At 42.4% G+C, this 18,387-nt stretch overlaps 1 protein-coding gene across 1 annotated transcript in view; it reads right to left on the bottom strand.

Moving 5' to 3' along the window:
• Positions 1-14,189: 14,189 nt before the first annotated feature.
• NEK11 (NIMA related kinase 11) overlaps positions 14,190-18,387 on the bottom strand; it is a 104,235-nt gene continuing 100,037 nt past the window's right edge. The window contains 2 exon segments of the mRNA XM_024747915.1: positions 14,190-14,392; positions 16,096-16,207. Coding sequence (XP_024603683.1) covers positions 14,261-14,392; positions 16,096-16,207 — 244 coding nt within the window. The 3' untranslated portion in view covers positions 14,190-14,260.

The following is an 18,387-nucleotide window of genomic DNA, read 5'->3' as shown; positions in this document are numbered from 1 at the left end:
TAGTATGATAATCTCTAGGTCCATCCATGTTGCTGCAAATGGCATCATTTCATTCTTTTTCATGGCTGAGTAATGTTCCATCATATATATGTACCACATCTTCTTTACCCATTCATCTGTTGATAGATATTTAGGTTGCTTCCATATCTTGGCTATTGTGAATAATGAGTGCTGCAATGAACATTGGGGTGCAAATATCTCTTCAAAGTATGGTTTTCTCCGGATATATGCCCAGGAGTGGGACTGCTGGATCATATGGTAGCTCTACTTTTAGTTTTTTAAGCAACTTCCACATTGTTCTCCATAGTGGCTGCACCAATTTACATTCCCACCAACAGTGTAGGAGGGTTCCCTTTTCTCCACAACATTTATTGTCCGTAGACTTTTTGATGGTAGCCATTCTGACCGGAGTGAGGTGATGCCTCATTGTAGTTTTGATTTGCATTTCTCTAATAATTAGCAATGTTGAGCATTTTTTCAAGTGATCTTTGGCCATCTGGATGTCTTCTTTGGAGAAATGTCTATTTAGGTCTTCTGCCCATTTTTTGATTGGGTTATTTGTTTTTCTGATATTGAGCTGCATGAGCTTTTTGTGTATTTATTTTCATTCTTCTGCTCAAAACCTTTCAGTGGACTTCCATCCTTTTGTGAGAAAAGTTTCTATTTCTTAGTCTAACATACTCAAGATTCGACATAGCCTGACTCCAAATTATATTTATAATTTTAACTAGTTTTTTATTGTGGTAAACTAACATAAAGTTTACATTTGTAAGTGTACAGTTCAGTGGTATGAAGTACATTCACGCTGTTGTGCAAACCATCACCACCATCTACCTCCAGAGCTTTTTAATCTCCCCAAACTGAAACTCTCTATGCTTTAAACAATAACTCCCTATCCCCCTCTACCCCAGCCCTTGGCTACCACCATCTACATTCTGTCTCTATGAATTTGACCGCTCTAGGTCACTCATATAAGTGGAATCATGCAATTTTTGTCCTTTTGTGTCTGGCTCATTTACTTAGTATGTCTAACCCTGTATGACCGTGTATCCCATAATCTGACTTCATCCCCCTCTGCCCCACTCCTCACAACCTCCCTCCAGCCCACTGGCCCTGCTGCTCCTTGAAGACGCCTGGCAGACTCTTGCCTTGGACTTTGCACTTGATGCCTCCTCTACCGGAAACACTCATGCCCAAGACGCCGAATGGCCCACTCACCCACTTTCTTCAAGTCTTTATTCAAAACTCAACATTGTGGCCCATCTAAAATGTCACCCCCTCCCTGAAGCTTCCTTTCCCCCTTCTTGCATCATTTGTCCTCTTGAGTACCCATCACTTTCTCACGTGCTACCTGTTTTACATATTTATCTTGTTTACTGTCCATGCCACACACCCCTCACTGCATATATGTTCCACAAAGGCCAGAATATAATGGCACTATGAAGGTACAAAGATAATGGCAATAGGAAATTCCTAAAAGGAGGAATTCCAGAATTCCTAAAAGAAAGCCCAGAAAGAAGGGAGGAAAAGTAGTTTTGAAGTTATTTTTTCAGAACAGATAAGGCAACAGCTTTTGAAGCTCAGGGAAGCAAACTGCCACTTAAGAAAATAAAGTATATTATAATAAATCTTTCAGAGGAAAAGAAGCACTACTGGCTAGTTTTTTGATCACTGTAAAAAACAAAATTTCAGTAACATAGGAATTGAAATAAAATGGATATTGTTTAGGCCACACAAGCACCTTGGAGATAGTAACTCACAAAGCACACTTCTACATTCTAGGCTATGTATCGATAATAAACAGACCATCACCCAGCAACACATAAGAAACACACCTACTGTGGTGGCATCCCAGGCCAGCTCTCTGCTGGCCGCACCATCAAGCCTCTATCTGCCTATCGAGGCCTCATGAACTCAGGTTTTGGTGACCTGCTCCACAGATGTCACTAATGACTCTTAACGATTTCACCTGACCCTTCATCTCTAATTAAATCCTATTTCCTCTTTAGTCTTGTGTAATCTGCTGTTGGAACACTCCTGATTCATTGATATGACCCACTGGTTGGAAGGGAATTATTAGATAAAGTCTGAAAGACCTCCACGGCCTTCGCTTGCCATACATTTCATCTGAGGAAAGATAACAGTCTCTCAGACCTGGGCCTTGATGTGATCTGGAGATGATACCATCACCAAACACCTGTAATAACATTGTCTCCTTAGTGGAAAGCTGTCACAACACAGAGGAGAAACCTCTGGAGTGAAAGAGTTATGGGCTTGGGGCTGGATCCCATTTCAAGTTCAAAACCTCTATCTTTACCTGTTTGCATTTCAGTGTCCTCAGCTATAAAAAAGGGTCGCTAATAGGTGTTGTCAGTATTTGAGAATTTCAGCAAACTGATCCTTCCTCCCTAGTAAGAACTAGAAAATGGGCAATAGAGAATTTTTTGTGAGTTTGATTTTTAGAGAACTGAAATATAAGATCAACATTTAATAACTGTAGTGATCACTGAAACAGGCTTCTCACCAGAATTACCTGTGGAACTTTAAAAACAATTTAGGTGCACAGCTTTTATGCTCGGGCAGTGCTGTCCAATGGGAATTTCTGTAATGACGAAACATTCTAGAAATGTGCGGTCCAGCACAGGAGCCACTAACCTCATGGGACTCTTAAAGCACCACCTCCCCGTTTTATTGAGATATAAAAGACGTAAAATATTATATTAGTTTAAGCAGTTGAAGTGTGACTAATGTGATTGAGGAACAGATTTTAAATTTTTATTTACTTCTAATTATTAAAATTTAAATAACCACATGGGCTAGTGGTTATCAAACTGGACAGCATGGTTTTGGACAAATTCTTCTGAGTGTGCACTCCTCAAACCAGCAGCAGCCATGTCACCAGGGAACTTGTTAGAAATGCGGACTCTTGGGCCCTGTCCCAGACCTGTTGAATCAGAAGCTCGGGGGTGGGGTCCCACCCTGGTGTGCTGGTGAGGGTTTAATGAAAGAGAAGCACTGATTAGTAGCATTTGCCAATGCTCCTGGTGTAAATACTCAGCATAGCAGATTTCAGGCAATTACTGGACGAAAGATTGGCTGGAGAGGTACCCATGAGCTCTGAGAGCCCAGGCAGGCTAGCTCCTGCATGCCACCAAGCCAGCAATCTGCATTTTAACAAGCTCTCCAGGTGGTTCTGATGTTCGGTTGAGAATCACTGATGTAAACCAGAGCCTAAGAAGACAGAGACGACGGCATTTGTGTTTTACATTTTTCATGAAGGATTTCAGTGAGCAGCCTATTTGGAAAGCCTGACTCAGAATACATACGAGCAAGGGCACTTGACTTAAGGAACCAGGTGGCCTCCTCAGCCTCCTGTGCGTGAGGCAGCCTGACACAGACTATTAAGACCTGCTCCCTCCTGAGCGTGGAGAAGCCTGTGCCTCGGCCCCTCAGATGGAGGGTCACAGCCAGCCTGCCTTCCCTTCCCTTCAAGCGGCCATTCCAAACCCCCCACCTTCTGATATGATGAGCGACATCACAGGCATAGCCCACTCTAGGGGCAGACCCAAGGTGTAAGCAACCCTGGCCCTCTAACCACAGCTTCTGCTTTACTCTCCCACTTAAAAAGAGGATTGAGAATTGAGAATCATATTATTTCTAGGACAATCTAGAATTTTTACTTTAAGAAAATATCTTACAAATTTCAGAAAATATCTGAAGATACCTTATAGTTGTTTGGACATACAATAGTCCAAAAACACTGTTTTGAACAAGCTACTATGTCACATCTAGGACATACATGCCCTTCTTTAAAATAAATATGGCCTGCCTATCTCACCAGATTTGTGGTAAGAATTAAATGATTTAACTATGCACATAAAATCGTATCTGGAATATTCTAATTCCATGTGCATCCAGCCCTAGGGAGGCAAAATCATACATTCATTAGAAATGAGCACAGGCTCTTCCCTAGTTTAGCAATCTATGCTATGGAAAAGCAGACTGCTGAAATTCCTTTATATTCTAACTAAAGGAGAAAATAATAGAATTCAGAGCAACTTGTCTAAAACCAGGAGGTCACTCATACATACAACCTCCGAGGTAGAGTACAGAACAAATCCCTGTGATTCAGAAAATCTCCCTCATTTCATTACAAACCCAGAGCAGAGAGTTCCATTAAAATAACTGCATGTGGGCTTCCCTGGTGGCGCAGTGGTTGAGAGTCTGCCTGCCGATGCAGGGGACACAGGTTCGTGCCCCGGTCCGGGAGGATCCCACATGCCGCGGAGCGGCTGGCCCCGTGAGCCATGGCTGCTGAGCCTGCACGTCTGGAGCCTGTGCTCCACAACGGGAGAGGCCACAACAGTGAGAGGCCCACGTACCACAAAAAAGTAAAATTAAATTAAAAAATAACTGCATGCGTTACTTGACTATTTCATTGCAAAAGTCATATAGTTATGCCTACCAAGCTCTTTATTTTGATCTACTGAGTTTGGCCTAAATCCCAAATGAGACTACAGTGGAAAAAAGAATGTATATTCTTGTCCTTATTATGCTCCTTAGCACAAAATATTTTTACATTTATAATGTTTTTAGAGAAAATAGCTAGAAATTTTAGCTGCCAGTTTACAGGCTCAGGATGGCTGGCAAAGGAGCATCTTTTAAAGCAGTAACTTTGTCCTAGGTTCTGCTTCCTGGTATAACAACGGCACTCCTGACCCGTGAACAGGAGAACACACATATCTGTAGAGACTCAGCTTTGGCTCTGAGGGCTGCCTATGGTCTTGACAAAGAAGGTAATTTTTCGTGGTGCTAAACTAACTGGTCCAGATGGACATAATTAAGGCCATAATTTGACTGGGGGAACTAATGAGCCTGAGTCATTTTACATTTCCCATATGCAAAAACTAGAGCAAAAAAAGTATTGTATTCCAAATCATACTTAATTCATAGAGTGAAGGTGCTTATAAACTATAATCAGAAGGTCTCCTCGGTGGTTAAAAACTGAATTATCTCATCACCAATTGCAAAGGTTTTATGTGGAACTTGAGAAAATACTGCAACTTGCTTTGACGTGGTATGTTTTCAGTAAGAGATTGTTGTGTGCTTTCTATGTTTCATGTACTATGCCAAGTTCTTTGTGTATCATCTAATTTATTCCTCACTTAACCCCCAAAGATTGGGTATTACTATTACTCCCATTATATGGATGAGAAAGCTGAGGCTTGGAAATATAAATTTTTTGCCCAAGTTCATACAGCTGGTAAATGACAGAAGCGGGGAAAAGATAAGGTCTGGCTCCAAACCTCTTTCAATACACTCATGGCTTCCAGTCCAGTGGAGTTTGGTGAAATATCTGTGGTTATTCCAGAAGTTTCAGTCACTCTTACTTTGAACATATTGGAGGTAAGTTACTTGAAGTTAGAGAAAATTATTGAATTATAGGCTGTTTATGCAAATACTATTGTTTGTCATCTCAAGCATATGGATGACTCAGATGAACTACTGCTGTGGCATCTATGGAGAGTGTCTCTCAGCTCTCCTCCCACAAACTTGCTGCTTAGCTGCATGCAGCACATGCAGCGGGCTGCCAGACTCCACCTGCAGCATCTTGGGGTCCTGCTGAGCGCTGGAGCTGGTGGCGATGGTAAGGCACAACAATTCTGCCCAACACAAGATTCCTCTATGGGAAATCTTTGATCTAGAAGTTCCCCATCTGGCTGATGGAGGCTGTCTCAGAACCTTAATGAAGTCTGAAGCTCTTTCTAACCCCTCCCTCCTTCCTGCTCACCTTTCCCAGGTGTCAGACCTGCATCACAGACTCTCTCTGCCTACTGCTGATCCCCTTCCATTTTTCTTCCAGCAGACGTTACCCTCAATACATCTCTTGTACTTCTGCCTCAGTCTTGGGGTCTGTTTCCCAGAGGACCTGACCCACCAACCATGAAAAGTATTTTCATATGGGGGCCTGACCAAACCTGCTATTAAAAAAGAAAGAGTAATCCACCAACAAATGTCTGCTCAAACTGTCACACGTAAAGTTTACCATGGATTCCATGGGGAGACTAAGGGGATGCATACAAGAGATGTGTGCCCCTGTGACACAGACTATGCTTCCCCAAATCCCGTCATTCCTGCTAATGAGAATACACTCAGCAAATATGTTAAAGAGTCTGAGAGAATTACCTTATGGTGATGTGACCACTTTTATTAAACTAAATACTGATCTATTATTATTGTAGAAGAAGAAACCATATTTTTGGCACTGTTGGTGGCTTCTGTGAGAGATTACTTAAATGTAGGAGTATCTATAAAGAAAGAGGAAAAGGCTAGGCTACTTAAAAAGCAGACATGGAGGATTTCTATTCCCAGGTCTCCAAAACGCCTCCTTTATTTTTCATCTTTCCAGTATCCATCTGGGAAAATTAGATTACAATCTCCCTTAAGAAGAAGGAGACAAAAATTATAGGTGAACACCAATGCACACAAATTAGCCTCTTCTGGTAACTTGTTATTCTACTGTTTGCCCAATTGAATTAATCTGTGCAAGAAATGTATACTGTTTATGACAAAAAGCATTAGTGTTCTTATAGGATTTTCCCCCTAGAGTTAGTCATTCATTCAACAAATATTTACCAAGCATCAACTCAGAGCCAGTCAGCATGTCCACAAGTGAGAATAAAAAGATAAACCATATAGCACAGGGAACTATATTCAATATCTTGTAACAAACTATAATGGAAACGAATCTGAAAAACAATATATATGTATACATACACACACACACACACACTCACACACACTTGTAACTGCATCACTTTGCTGTACACCTGAAATGTTGTAAATCAACTACAATCTTCTAAAAAGTCATGGAAATACAAAAAAAAACTGAAAGATGAACCAGAAGGCATGGTCTACACGCTCACTGAGCTTAGAGCCTAGCCCAGTGCTCTTCAAACTTTAACGTGCAGGGGGGACCTTGAAGATGGCGGAAGAGTAAGACGCGGAGATCGCCTTCCTCCCCACGGATACACCAGAAATACATCCACACGTGGAACAACTCCTACAGAACTCCTACTGAAGGCTGGCAGAAGACCTCAGACCTCCCAAAAGGCAAGAAACTCCCCACGTAACTGGGTAGGGCAAAAGAAAAAACAGAGACAAAAGAATAAGGACGGCACCTGCACCAGTGTAAAAAAAAAAAAAAAAAAAACTTTAACGTGCAGATGAATCACTGGGATTTTGCATCTTCTGATCCAGCAAGTCTAGGATGGGGTCTAAGATTCAGCATTTCTTACAGGTCCTCAGGACGGCAGTGATATGAGTGCAGAAACCATGCTTTAAGTAGTGAGGGACCGGCTTACTAGCTCTCAGCTGCGGGGCTGTGACACATTCCTGTATGTGAATGCCTTTCAGGGGTATCATCAAATGTGAATCAATGAATATTGTCAATACAATAGAAAACATATACTCTCACCAGGATACCTACTGGGTGGAATTTTGAGCTGAGATCAATAAAATGTAGGTGTATGATTTACTGAATAAAAAGTAGGAGGCAAGGTATGGAATGACATCAGGATGGTGCCAAAGAACGCTGGCATTCCCAGGAGCAGGTGTGAACATAGCCTATGAACACGACTGCACAGCCAGGGCACTGGCCCATGTTCTTCATCAACAACACAAAGCTCAATTTAAAGCATTTAAATTTTTTCCCCAAACGTGCTTTTTCTTAACCAGTAGTCACTTTCTAGCCCTCTCAAGTACACCACTAAAATTTCTCATCCAGGACACCATAAACACACAAAGGTTAGCCTTGTTCAAAATGTGTAATCTCACAAATAAAAGGAGGCCAAATGTATAATTAGAGGCCACATGTCATAAGCAACTGCTTGAGCAAACTGTCAAATTATATCTTAAAATGGGGTTGTGGGAAGGTGGAAGGTAGAGGGAAAGAAGGGAGTTAATTTAATTCTAAGCTGTTTGAAGCCAGGAAAACAGGCCACATGGAGTTAAGCTGGGGAGAGGAGTTGGGTTTGCTCATTTTTCCTAGATTCAAAAAAGAAAATTAATCTGAGATATAAAAAGAGTAAAGGCACTTTGATCTCTACAACCCCAAACTTCCAGGTGCAAAATGTAATGAAAGATAGCAGGCATCTTAAAATCATCTACAATTCTGTACTTAGCCGGCTCATCTTTAATAGTAAGAGGAAACTCCCATTAATAATTTAAAGGAGCCATGCCAGAAAATGTAACCCAAACAAGTCCAGAGTTAGCAGGAAAGGATGGTCAAGGTCAGCTGTGAAGTGGAGTGTGTAGGGTCACACTACACATTCATGATTCGTATGACATGCATTCTGACACATGGATGCCAATGCACAGAACGGCAAGGGGAATTTACAAAGACCCCATCCTGCAACCTCAGAAACGAGTCCAGCTGGGGAGCTCTAAATGCTGACAACATCACGAACATTCTGAAGACAAACATGGAAAAATGGGTTTTTTAAGAGTAAGTCAAATTCATATTACTGCTCACACACAGAGATACTACTTTGAAACATGACAATCATTTTGGATATTTTTGTAGATTTCCTATTTTTCTATTTTGAAATTTCTTTTTTAGAAGCAAGAGAAAAAGAGAAGTCAAAGGAAAATGCTGCTAGTCATGAGTGACAAAAGGAACTAGATACTGCTGTAGTTCCTTGCCAGAAAGGTTTCATCATTGTTTTTTTTTTTTTTCTGGATATGTTATTTCACTTGAAAAAAATGAAAGTTCGACAAGCGAATCTAGAGCTGATAGTGAGGAGGCCCTCACTGCCACAAAACAGAACAGAACGCCCCTTTACAAAGATCGGAGAGGACAAATTTAAATGCCTATTACAAATAGCTAAATTTAAGTCTGGCCTTAACACCAAAGCAGAATATTTCAATCACTTAAACAAAAACTTAGCATATGAGTCAAAGACACTCATGTGACTGGAAGTAGGCACTGTCCAGTATTGCTGTGTTTGTTTCCTGTGGCCTCTTAGCTGCCCTTGGGCATCATCACAATGCTCTCCAGGGTGGTGTGCAGGAGGCCTGAGCACAACTGTGTTAACTGCATGCATGGAAAACAATTTCAATGACTAAAGGAAAACCACACCATGGTATGTCCAAAATGCTGTCTGGAGCACATATTATATGAGGTTTTAGTCTATTATATTTTGTGTCTATCTTACCTTAAAGCCATGATGGATGCTTATTTAATTTTCTGCTTAATTGATTCATTCCAAACCTGAACCATGATAGGGCAGGGCAAAAAAGAAACAAAAACAGATGCTCTCTGCTCTACCAGCAGAACCCTTAGGTTAATAACTACTGTCTAATTTATGTTTAGCTAAGGGGTGGATCATGGAATCCACATACAGCTTTCCCAGGTGAGAACATTATTTTGAGAATGTTATTTTGAGAGGTCCATGTTGTGGGGGCTGATTTTCCTCTTATTTCTATTATGCCTTCTTAGGACACAACAGTGAAGTAGCTGATTGGGCAGGTGTTATTCTGCATCCACTTCAATTTTTCAATTGGTATATAATCTTTCAAATTTCAACCAGAGGTAACTACCCAGCTTATCATGCAAACGAAGCACTCTGAGTTATTAAATATGCCTCAGGGTGGGGAATGAGCACATCTTCATTCGATATTAGCTTCATTCTAATTATCCTCTAGAGCTCAGAAAATTAGGGAGTGACTGCAAGGGCCTGTTCCTGGGAGTAAATGTGAGAGTCAGTAGGAAACACAAATGTAACTCAGTGGAATACATGACAAATATGAAACAAACCACCATCAATTTATATTCATCAATCAAGTCTCTAAGATGGTTAGAGCTCTGGAAGTGATGGGACATCTGGAAACATGGACATGGCCTCCAGCACGTGGTCGTCTTTTCCGAGGGCTGACAAGGCAAGCAGACCCAGCAGCGTCTCTGTCTTGGGTGGGTTTGGAGTCTGGGCTGTTATGTTTTGTTCTGTTATCTCAGGCTGCTTTTGTGGGTCCTAGGTCCTCTTAGACCTATTGGTATGGGTCCCCAACCACACCAACATAAGCCCTCCAATCCAAAAGACTGAGAGAGTAGCCAAGGGATTCCAGCTCCTCATCTTCTCACTTCCTGAGAGAAGACCCCAAACTCTATTAACACTCCTTGTGGAAGACAATGCTGCTCGCTTGACATTAGAAGAAAACCCCATCATCATTTTCTGGACTAAAGACTCTGTGCCCCAGATAACATCTAGAGATCCTCCTGATTGCCTTCTAGCTCCACAACTTCAGGCCAGTCTATCAGCCATTCATTAGCTAAAATGTAGGCTAATAGGCATTACTCATGCTTCCTTTTTCCTTTTTTTTTTTCTGGATATTTTATCAATATATTTTTTAATTCATCAACCTTACTGAGGTATAATTTATGGAAAATAAAATGTACTCATTTAAAGTATAGAGTTCAATAAGTTTTGACAAATATATACATCTGGGTAACCAGCACCACAAGAGGCTCCTTGTGTACTTTTGGAGTCGATTTCCAACACCACGATCCCCAGGCAACAATTGGCCTCATTTCTATCACTAGAGATAAGTGCTGCTAGTTCTAGAACTTCATAGAAATACATAGATAAACACATATCCACATATATAAAAATATTCCCACGCATCCTCTCTTGTACAATATTTATATGTAAACATATTCCATAGGAATTCTTTTGTTTGTGGCTTCTGTCTCTCAGCAAAGTGTTTTGATATTTACCCACACTTGTGTGTACTGATAGTTTGCTTCTTTTCATTGCTCAGTATTGCACTGTATGGATAAACTACAAGTTTGTTTATCCGTTCACCTGTTGATTGACACGACTTGTTTATACTTTTTGGTACTATAAATACAACTGCTAAGAACATTTGTGTTCAGATCTTCTTGTAGACATGTTTTCATTTCTCTTGGTGACTATCTAGAAGTGGAATAGCAGTAAGTAAACATTTTCTTTTTTTAAATTAAAACAATAAAAATATATCATTGTCTGACAGAGTTCAAATCACCTTAACATTTAAAGGGAAGAGATGGCACCATAAGTCATACGCCAGCCTACAACTAAAAAAGGGCATGTGGGCTTCCTACGAGCAAGCAAATTACGACCCCCTTGAGGTCTAAGCTTTCTCTGAGCACAGTGAGGGGCTCAGGACTTGCTCAAGGAGTGGCTTAAAAGGAAATTAAGTGACAGCTGGCCAGGCTCTGGGTGGGCAGCCAAGACCGACACCAGTGCAGCCTCTGCATTATGAGAGCCAGGCTCTGGGTGGGTTTGGGGCCCCTGAGTCCCAGGCTATTATTCCAGCTTTGCAAGAAATGCTATTCTGAAACTCAGCTGTGAGTTGCTAAAAATAAGGCTAGAGCGTAATGAAGCTCCTGGCAAAAATTAATGTGCAAGTAATCATCAACATTACATATAAGGAGTTAAATAGGAATAATTTCTTCAACATTCCAGTCATGCTTTCTCATTTGATTATAATGGTTATCCATGACTTCAGCTAGATTAAATCAGCTGTTGTCAACTAAATGCATATCAGATGTAAATAATGTCTCACCCTGTCTTGTTTCTCTGCAACTAACTCCTCAATCCCAGAGGCAATTTCCCAATTCAGCATCTAAAACTGATTAAACATTTGCTGCAGGAGCCTAAAAAAAATGATTGTGTAATTTTATTTTACATATACAAGCTAGATGAAAAATAAATTACAACTTCCTCTGGGTGCTGAAAGTTTGGAGTCAAAACTTGTATAAGGCAAAGAAAATGGGGGTTATAATTAACCACTTCAGAGTTCATCAACAAATTAAAGTTTCCTGTCTCAAAGTTTCATGATGAAGCTATGAGGTCACTAACCATCTTGCAATTACCCACCATCTAACCAATCAGCAACCCAAAGGCTACATTTCATAGTTCTTCATAGTCTCCCTTTTCAATTTAATATTTAAGAAAGAATAGAAATTAGAAAATATGAATTTACAGAGAGGAAAAAATAAGGGAAATGTTTAAAGTATTTTACAAGGCATTTGGCCCACCTAAAACTATGTGTTTTTGGCTCTCACAGCTTATAATGGGCATCTAAGTAGTTTCCTCACGGTGTGAACAAGGTGAGCAAAGGAGTGGATTGGCCCACTTCCAGTTTGGCTGGTAACTCAACACATGGTCTGCCATACCAAAACCTCCTGACAGAAGACAAAGGGCAAGGTAAGGAGGATGCCAACCTGAGAATCCCGGCAGCTCTGTGGTCAGAGATAGCTTAGGAGTAACTTGCACTAGAAAGCAGGAACTTTGGAGTCCTTGAGCAAATTACCTACTGTCTTTGGCTTCTCGTCTGTGAAATAAGTACCCTTTCCTATCTGAAATCTGGAGGCTGGGCCCAGGCCTCTCGGTCCTAGGCCACCCACTAAATTCCCTGTCCTGGGGCTTCCTCTTTCTAGATGGCGATGGCCCTCCAGCAGTGCACAGGCCGTCCATATCGGTGCTACTCAAAGGCCTGCCTAGCCCTTGGTTTTATAGCCTTGGAAAGGAAGGCCCAGGGGACAGTTCTACATTTCCAAATTTTACCTTTGGAAAATAACAAATAATGTATTAAAGAAATACCTGGGGACTTCCCTGGTGGTCCAGTGGTTGGGAGTCCACCTTCCAATGCAGGGGACGCAGGTTCCATCCCTGGTCAGGGAACTAGGATCCCACATGCCATGGGGAAACTGGGCCCACGTACCACAATTACTGAGCCTGTGTGTTCTAGAGCCCAAGCACCACAACTAGAGAGAAGCCTGCGCCCTGCAATGAAGAGCCCGCCTGCCTCAACGAAAAGATTCTGCATGCCACAACTAAGATCCTACGTGCTGCAACTAAGACCCAATGCAGACAAATAAATAAATAAATAAAAGAAATACCTGAAAAGAATCTAAATGCAAATCCATCTGATACACATATTTGTCTGCCAGTAACACCCATTACCAGATGGCTTCCAAAACACCATTTCAAAAGTTGGCAAATGGCAACCTGAAGAGCATCAGGTCCTAGTCTCCTCACAGCTGAAGAAGGCAGCACGAGCTCTAACAGCTCCATCAGGAAGACATCGAATGCAAATTTGGGCTGAGATGACCAGCCAAATCCAAGTTTCACTACCTCCATTCTTGGGAAAGAGAACTCAGCTGCTGCCAAAGAGAGTTCCAGCCATGAGGATGCACCTCAAGACATTCACCCACAAGGAGAGTGAGGCTACCACACCCCTCCGCCATCCCCCCCTCCCCAGGCCCACCGCAGCAGGGACACGCAGCCTCTGACAGCTGAGTCTCCTGAAGCACTTCCTGACGTCCTGGCTGCCTCTGACTGCCTCACAGACTAGGGCTCATCCAGCGAACCTCTCTCTTCACTTGGAATGAGACTCGAATTGCGGTCTGACAGTCCTCTCAGCCTTTCCTAGCTCCTTTCCTAACTCCTTTTATGCAGACATTTCCCCTAATAATATCCTTGCACTTTTAGTCCCGTCTTGGCATCTGCTTCTCAGAGGTCGAGACAACATGTCATTCATCCACACATTCATTCACTCAGAGAATGTTCACTGAGTGCCTATGATGTTCCTAACACTTGTCAGCGGCCCTACAGGACTTCAAGGTCCCACGTTCCCAGCCCTGCCCCTCAGAGTCATGAACTGCTTCCCTCTCTTTGGTTTTTACCACGTGCTGGGCATGGAGCTGAGAGCATGTCACAGGCCTTAGCTAATTTGCTTTATTCTTGTTTCATGGTAAAGGAAACTGAGACCTAGACAGATTGTTGCCAGGGTCTTCCCTGATAGGGCCAGCTTTTTTACTCTAAAACTCATGTTTGATAACATTAGGCTATGACATATCTCCCCAGTTTGGCTGACAGCTCTGAGCACTTTTTTTCTGGTTCATGAGGTCCAGGGAAACAACTTACTTCAGAGCATTCACAGTCTTACACATGTTAGTAGTGATGCTGTTTAACTCATGTAGAAGCGGAGGTCCCTCATCCGGTGCGAGTTTCCAGCTCATCTTTGCTATGACAAAGAAGACAAGAGAGGATGGACAAAGCCCTCGGCTTCTCTTCTCTTCACCACCACAGCCCAGCTCTGGCAAACTGATGGAAGGTGGCCACATACACCCAAGGCTTGTCCCAGAGGCCAGCCAGGCTCACTGGAGGGTCAGCCCCACCAACACACATGTCATCCAAGAGCAGCCTTCTGCAGGCTAATGCAAACTTATACCGTGATCTCCAAGGTCAGCTACAGTGTCCTCTACACTTGATCCAAGTGTGCCAAGGTCCAGGGAAGGAATGGGCTGAGACTCAGGCAGGTTCTCTGAAGCTGGGTCATCAAATTCCTTGCAGAAGGTAATGAACAATTCATGAGAAGCTGATCAGAGGAAACAGCATTACCACAAATGAAACAATATTCTTGTTTAGAAGATGACTTAGAAACAAAAGCCCACCTAATCCTTTCCCTTAAACATGATAACATTTTCAAATCTCAAGAAGGCAGCTTGGAATGAGAGGAACAGCTCTGAATTAACTCGGCAGGTGACCTTGGGCAAATCATATAACCTCCCTTGGCCTGAGTGTCAGGGTCATGGTGAGGGTGAGGCGGGCAGGATGTCCAGCCCTACTCAGCTTCCTCATCTCAAGACTAGAGGTGCTGGCTTCAATAATGTCTTATAAAGCTCTCCTCCAGCTTTAAAAGCTCTGTGATTCTATGAATTTCAATTTCCTAAAAGAAAGAGATCTAAGAGGTGACATGAAAGAGTTTCCACTTCAAAAAAATAAAAGTTAAACTTCTCAAATGTTTCAATAGGCATGTCAACTAATCACTCTGTGTGTGTGTGTGTGCATATGTGTGTGTGTGTGTGTGTGTGTGTGTGTGTGTGTGTGTTTGCCACCCAGAGCTAATGCTGAATTGACCTGTTTTCCTGGGTAAATGGCTTTCATGGAGAACTATTCCAAGAGCATCTTCTTATCAAAAGGAGAAAGTTCAAACTAATCTTAAATGAACAAGTAAAACATAGCTGTGCTACACCGTGATGTGGCATCTGTGGAAATACAGTCATAAAATATTTTTAAGAAGTCCATTTTTTGTACTGTATAATAATTGTTGCAGGAGGTGAAACTTGCTCCAAATTTCAAAGGGTCACTGATAGTGCAAAAAGCAGAGACTGCATGAAATGTGCCTCTGTGTGCACTTCAGAAATTATTTGACAACAAGTATTTAGACGTTCAGTTGACTTTGATTTTCTGAGGTTCTCTTTGAAGAGAACAGAATTGTTATAATTGCTTCTCTTAGAAGGAGCAAGACTTGATCTGCTCTTTGATCCCCAGGACTGTTTCACATTTGGAGGCCTGATCTGCCACACAATTTTCACAGAAACCATCACACCTGCATACACCCCAGGATAAAAGAAAGACTGGGCTTAGTGTGTGCATCGTGGTATCTAGTTGTTTTAAGCTACCATCCTTTAAAGAAATGGTGCCAACATGATTCCACAGTCAACTACGCTTCAAGATTTCAAAGCCCAAATTCAGTGGAGCAGAAAATTCCTTCCAGTGTATAAGGCCCCATCAGTCAGGTTCTGAAAAACAAAGCAAGCCACCCTCCTAAACGCCTCAAAGAATTGTTAAAACATTTAAGAGGTGACACAGCCAGCCTGTCTCTCCCCTAACTGTGTTTCTATCTCCTACAACTGCTTTTGAAATATAATGAGGTTTGCTTCAGCCAGCCAGACAGAAGGAAGAGGACTAAAGAACAGAGCCCCAGTGAGAGGAGGAAGAAATTCAACCACAAATGTGCATCTGGGCAAAGATGGGAATGTGTGCCTCTTCCTTCTTTCCTTCTTAATCATGTTTTTCTTTAGCCTCTTGCATCCAATTAATCCAGCTTATTTCTCACATTGTATTTCATCATTTTCAGCTCACTGATGCCCTTCCATGAGATGTCTAGACCCTTCAGTCCATCTGCAAAGTATCAGCTCCCCCTCCTTGGTTCTCTGAATATATTAGGCCTGCCTCACTCCTGTGCCTGTGAATGTGATCAGACGGGTCTCCTCTCTGCCTGGCCTCCTCTCTCCAACCTCCTCCAGGGGTAACAAGAAAGCCTTCCCTCAGGTTGCCCCTCCTTTTCTTCAATTCCCATTAAATGCTCTTTTTCCCTAAAGAGATTATAGGAAGATCCGCTCATCATGGCTTTTCCAGATCCTCCTTCATCTGAAGCTGCTTTCAAGAACCCCAATTTCTGTCCATTACTAATCAGTGTGCGGTCCTGGCCCAGCAGCATAGGAATCACCAGGGAGTTTGTTAGAAATGCAGCATCCCAGGACCCATCCCAGACCAGCCAAATCAGAATCTACATTTCAACAAGACCAAGAGGTGATTCAGGTACATTTTGAAGTTTGAGAAGCATTGCTAGAAAACATAAGAATTTGGAGAAGGGCTAGTAGACTGAGGTCAAAGACAGTTCTCCTGAAGAGGCAGTGACATTTGAAAGAGAGAAAGTGGGATGCTACTGATGGGTCAGAGGGAAATGGTTGATGTAACTGCACAAAGGAGGGTGAGAGGCCTGTGGTGCTGAACAACGCTGCGCACTGGGCAGAGTCAGCCCAGGGAGTGTCTTCTCTTCAAGAGCCAGGGGCTGCCTGGAGCACTTCCTGCCTACATCAATATGCAACTTAGGAAACTTGCTTCTGGAAAGCTCAGAACCAAAGATGTTGGTGATACTGAATCTTACACGACCAAAGAATGAACCACCATCTCTGGTCAAGACAGCAGCAGGCACCTCCCTCCTGCCTTTGCTCCTTGCTGATGGAGGGGGGTGGAATTGGGAGAAACTAGGCAGACACTGTGGAGGTTATGAGTTCGGACTTCATAAAATCTCTGTGAAATCCTCACTTTCCTCATTTGAACTGGGCCAAGATCTGGACTCCCATGTTCTGTAGGATAATATAGAGCTAATAAAATCTTAAGTGACTAGGATCCCCCAAGGGCCCTAATTTATAGAAGGGACAAGACCTCATACAGTGTTGTTGCTTCACACTAATAGTAATCATATTGGAAATGAAAAAGAACACAGAAATGATTACTTTTAAGGCCAATGAAGAAAAGCAAAGAAGTTAAGTAAGTTGTCAGACAGTAAAATGTAAGATCGTACTTGAAACTACATTTTTATTTGCCATATGCTAACTTTAAGAATAAAGTTATTTAGGCTTTATAAAACAAAATATTATCATGTCTGTACTTCTCAATTTCCAATCTCTGGGGGTAAAATCCCTCAGAAGCAGGGGACCCTGAGCATTCCAAAAAAATATCCTGGTTTTTATCAGCTGATTAAACAAGTATTTTACATATATTAACAAATGCAGAATTCTTATCATCATGCCAGACTCTTGTTGGGGATGTGCGGGAATCTGCAGTCTCAGTCCTGAGGGGAAGATGACCTACCTCCACAAGTCATCATTTCAGGGCCTCAAAAGTATCTGGGGAGCTGAAGGAGGGTGCTCAGTGTTTGCAGGGGGCTTGGTGGTGTCAAGACCCTTCCCCGAGTAGGGGTCTGACACTGCTGCCCCTCAGCTGGCAACTTCTCCACCCTAAGGTTCTGTGAGCAGGAACCATCCCACCCCTACACCTCTGAGGCCAGCCTCCCTGGGAGTAAGAGATGGTGGAGAACAGGGGTTGGGATGGAGCAGCCTCAGCACCCACATACTGTCTGCTAAAGGGCCTGATGGACAGAGACTCCTAAGGTCAATGTAGGCTGGGCCCCCATCTGCTCCAACTTTGGGTTTTCAGAACTCTAAAGCATTCCCAACCACTAAGTAATTGAGAAAAGTGGATCACCAATCAGAGGGAGGCAGAAAACAACGTTCCCATGCTCTGCCTTGTCTGCGAGCGAGCTCTGCCCAGGGCTCCGGCACACCCCAGGGTGCAGAGCCCTGTGATTACTGAGCTACAGTAGAATGAGGATCATCCCCACAGCCTCAGGGGCTTGGTTCTTCCTGCTAAAGGAAAGAATCTCCCTCAGATACAGGGATGGCCAATGAACAAATAACCAGAATTTGAGGCAATAAAGTTTTCCATAAGAAGGACTCCTTCCCAAATTGTTTTTACCAAAGAGCTAGGAGGTTGGTGTTGATGTCTATTATCCAAATACAACCCTGAAGAAAGACTACCTTAAGTATCAAAGTCCACACCAAGGTCAATGAAGATATTTTTAACCATTAGGGGATGGTATTTAGAGGCTTGGGATGCAGAGGACATGAATTTGGGGTGCATTTCATGTGAGTCTGCAACCCTATTATTGGATATGTATGATAATTCTCCAAAGTTTGAAAGGGGTTAT

Source organism: Neophocaena asiaeorientalis, unplaced genomic scaffold (genome assembly GCF_003031525.2).
Source record: "Neophocaena asiaeorientalis asiaeorientalis breed wild unplaced genomic scaffold, Neophocaena_asiaeorientalis_V1.1 scaffold33, whole genome shotgun sequence".
NCBI lineage: Eukaryota > Metazoa > Chordata > Mammalia > Artiodactyla > Phocoenidae > Neophocaena > Neophocaena asiaeorientalis.
This window is presented reverse-complemented; position numbering and strand designations above follow the sequence as displayed.